The 3,705-nt window shown below is 33.4% G+C and overlaps 1 protein-coding gene across 2 annotated transcripts; it reads left to right on the top strand.

Moving 5' to 3' along the window:
- Positions 1-1,219: 1,219 nt before the first annotated feature.
- Positions 1,220-2,391, top strand: LOC141044732 (uncharacterized). 2 transcript variants are annotated; one of them, XM_073530049.1, is made up of 3 exons: positions 1,220-1,253; positions 1,429-1,620; positions 1,818-2,391. In XM_073530049.1, the coding sequence occupies exons 1-3, from the start codon at positions 1,235-1,237 to the stop codon at positions 2,162-2,164; spliced, it is 558 nt and encodes a 185-aa protein (XP_073386150.1). In that variant the 5' UTR covers positions 1,220-1,234; the 3' UTR covers positions 2,165-2,391. The 2 variants fall into 2 exon arrangements, with proteins under 2 accessions (XP_073386150.1, XP_073386149.1); XM_073530048.1 differs by having other exon boundaries at positions 1,815-2,391.
- The last annotated feature ends 1,314 nt before the right edge of the window (positions 2,392-3,705 follow it).

The following is a 3,705-nucleotide window of genomic DNA, read 5'->3' as shown; positions in this document are numbered from 1 at the left end:
AAAAAGCCATCTCTTCCAAACTGCAGCATCCCAGATAGTTCCACATTTCTAGAGTTGTCTTATATAATGGAAATAATTTAAAGAACTTTGGTGTATTTTACAGCATCAAATCTTATCAATAATTCTATGAATAGAATTAGTTTTTGTTGAAAAATGAAGAAATTTTACAAAAATTATTAAATATATATATAAAAGGTTGTTGCTTTGTAAATTAAAACAAATGCCCTTAATTGTTCATAGCCATGCAATTGTATCTTAAATTCATTGAGCCATTAGTCATTTTCACATTTATTCTTCATGCATTGTATTTAAAAACTATAAAATGTTTGACTATAATGAACAAAAAAATGTACAAAAAAATAATAAATATTTTGAAAAGTACTCATTTAACTATTTTTTCAGTGTAGTTTTATTTTTTTATTTGTTTATTTTATCCTTATTCATGTTCCAACACAGGATTTGTAAACTAACATAATTTTGAAAAAGAATACATCATTTGCTGAAGTTTGAGGTGAAGCCCTTCTGTTCTACTGACCAAAATCTTTGATATACTGGACTTAGCATGGGAAAATTTTGAAAAAAGAAAAAAGAAAAAAGAAAAAAAAACTTATATCCAGGTATTAATAAAATCATAAAAATGTAACTACATTGAAAAAATAAAATTGTACACCTTTATTAGATCTCATTCATATAACTTGACTCCATAAAATAGAAATAAAATAAAATAAGAAAACACATGGAATTATATTTTTAGGTATATTTTATTATAATGAATACTTTAAACTTTTTTTTTTAAGAAATTAGAATTCGAAAAGTTAATTAAGTTATTGGAAACCTAAAATTAAAATTACAACGTCAGTGCATGACACTCAAAGGATTCAGTAAACAAAATACGAAAGAGTCAAAAGAGTCGTAGTACGTCGAATGTCAAGTCTGCGGGCAGTTCAGATTAAGAGTCTCCAGTTCAGAGACTACAACTCAAGTTTCAAGTCTGCAAATGAAAATTGACATTAGATTCTCCTCTTAACTTGTGTACCATGCGGGGTCGAAACACGAGCACTGAAAGCAAAAATAAAATGAGAAGCAGACAAATGCAATTGTAACTCGGTATTTTGCAGATGGTAAGCAACTTCCAGAGCATACCATTTTTATTTTTATAAAAGTGTGTATACCTACATGAACGTCTCGACGGGAGAGACGACATTGACGCTGAGTCACGAATCGATGTGAAGCGATGAGGATCAAGCCCAGTGGTGGGTCATAGATGAGGTTTTTTTGCAGTCGTTTTGTGGGGTCCGTGACCACAAATATCCAGGTCTGCACTGCGAGAATTCCTACCACAGTCAAGGCGATTAGTCTCATGTCGTGCATTCCTTCAGACAACAGCGTTCAAACCATGTCTGATTGCGTCCCAATCTGTGCTTGCAGACCAGCGACGGGGTAAAACAAGCACTGTGGACTTGGAAGCCATCGAACCACGTCGTACGCGCATCGGGCCAGTCTGTACTCGGTCTTGGCCAACTGTGTCGGCAAACCTAGTTTCGGTAGAACCCAGTTCCTCCATATGCTCTCCCTATGGAACTGGGTTTATTAATTTCCAGCGAGAAGCTGGCAGAGCCGGTTAGTCCATCTCGAGGGCATCGCATCATCGTCTCTCAGACCATTTTTCCTGCTTTTGTCGTTGTGTACACTTGCATCCAGGAATTTCACTGAGATTAGATGTCCGCTGCAGATAATTGTGTTTTTCAGGCCTTCCGGAATTGTTTTCATTCTCCCGAACTCGTCAATTTAGAATTCTAGACTTGGTTTTGCAGCAGTAAAGACAGCTGATTCGGTGCAAGGGGTACCATGGACAGTCCGAAGAAGGGCCAGGTTCCAATTGTTGACCACGATCAAGCGATCTGGGATGCTCATGCGAAAGAGTTGCTGGAGTGCGCAGCGGAGTGCGAACAAATCTGGAGGAGCAAGTCCGGACAAATCGAGAAGAACAAGTCCAAGAAGCCGTTGCCACCCACGCAACCTCGCTCAGCACCCCATGGCTTCCGGCATTGCTTGTGGCACAGTCTCAGAGGCTGTTCTGGGGCTTTTCGGTACCGAATCCCTCGCACAAGTTCTCCAGGTTCTTCGTCATTTTCTGTGTGAATTTTGCAACCCGAGGTTGTAGCATGGAATTTACCTCGTGGAGATCAATTTTGAACCTTGTTTGCTGCTTTTGCGGCCTCTGGAGAAAGCCAGAAGATTTCTATTGCAAAAGCCAAATGTGCGGTCAATAGTCGCAGTGGGTTGCACTTGTTGATTATGGCACTGCCCGTTTTCTTTGCTGATTGTGTACAGAAGGGTTGATTACGTCTAATGAAACCCTAAAAAGTAAAGATTGCATTTTTTTTTTCCTACAGAGTTTCAAGTTGTGATTGCTCTTTATCTTATACTTGCAAGTCTTTCCACATGTGTGACCTGCCATAGTAATTCCTTCGTAATATTTTGAGCTCAGAATTAGGTCTTTTTGTCTGCGGTTGAATTTGACTAAGATTGTACCAGAGCAGTGCTCTGATGTAAGAATATCTATATGAAATATGGCTCTGATCATGGGTTGTCTAAATACATTCATCTTATTACTAATGAAAACATGGGTTGTCTCTAGGCCTGCAATTGCTGACTTTTGTTTTCTGTGATGGCCACATTGGCTTTGTGCATGCAACTCTTTGCTCTATCTTATGAAATTTTGTTACAGGATGTTGGTTTTTATGTATTTTTAAACTCAAGAAGGCTTGGACTTAATACCAAAGTCTTGTAAACTTTAACCAGTTGATGGAAAGACCTAATTTTTTTTAATGAGTTTGATTTACTTAACATATGATGTTATTCATATTTATGTTCCATGCTCAAAGTTTGTCATGTCATGTACATGTAATGTTAAAAGTAATAACAAAACTTTATTGGAAAATTTAAAACTTGTAAATAGGTTTCATTTTCTTGAATTTTGGACCATCAATACTTTCAAATTAGACCATCAATACTTTTATTATTAATACCACACAAACATCTTCATAAAATCTTCATAAAATCTGTAGTAAGACATGGATAATAATTTCTTATAATTATGAAGTTAATGATGTCTCAACTTATTTTTATTATTTATTTTGAAATATCTAAGAATTTACTAAAGTATTGATTATATTGTAGTCTTCTTGGTGGCATTACCATATTTACATATGGGTCAAAAAATTCAAAAGATTAAATAAATAAAGATTTGCTATCTTTTGATATCATCTTTATTTTCTTTTCTATATACATCTAATGAAAACACAACAAAAGAATATCAACATAAAAAAAAAAATGTAAAATATAATTTTAACTTAATTTTATAAAAAAAAATAATATTAATTTTTTTATATTATCTAGTTAATTGATTGTATCATCTTTATCATAATAATGTCTTATGACACTTCGACAATTGATTGGATATCTTTATTGTACATTTGCATATATATATATATATATTTATATTAAAAATTAAATTTTAAAATAAAATTAAATTAAATTAAAAAGAATTTTAAATTACTACTTTTATTATTTTATTTTATTAATTTTCTTGAAGATTGGTCTCTATTCACAATTAATGTAAGAGGATATACATAACTTATTTTTTACATCAATCTTACTTAAAAAAATTGCAATATGTCTTCTTCTTTTTTTTGTTTCTCT

Source organism: Physcomitrium patens, chromosome 22, assembly GCF_059467195.1.
Source record: "Physcomitrium patens ecotype Gransden chromosome 22, ASM5946719v1, whole genome shotgun sequence".
Taxonomy (NCBI): domain Eukaryota; kingdom Viridiplantae; phylum Streptophyta; class Bryopsida; order Funariales; family Funariaceae; genus Physcomitrium; species Physcomitrium patens.
Note: the sequence above shows the minus strand (reverse complement) of the source record. Positions and strands in the feature narration are given on the sequence as shown.

Excerpts from the sequence above, each read along its gene's own strand:
- LOC141044732 (XM_073530048.1), top strand. Across the intron at positions 1,621-1,814 it reads GCGAGAAGCTGGCAGAGCCG|CAGTAAAGACAGCTGATTCG; the intron begins GTTAGTCCATCT and ends TTGGTTTTGCAG.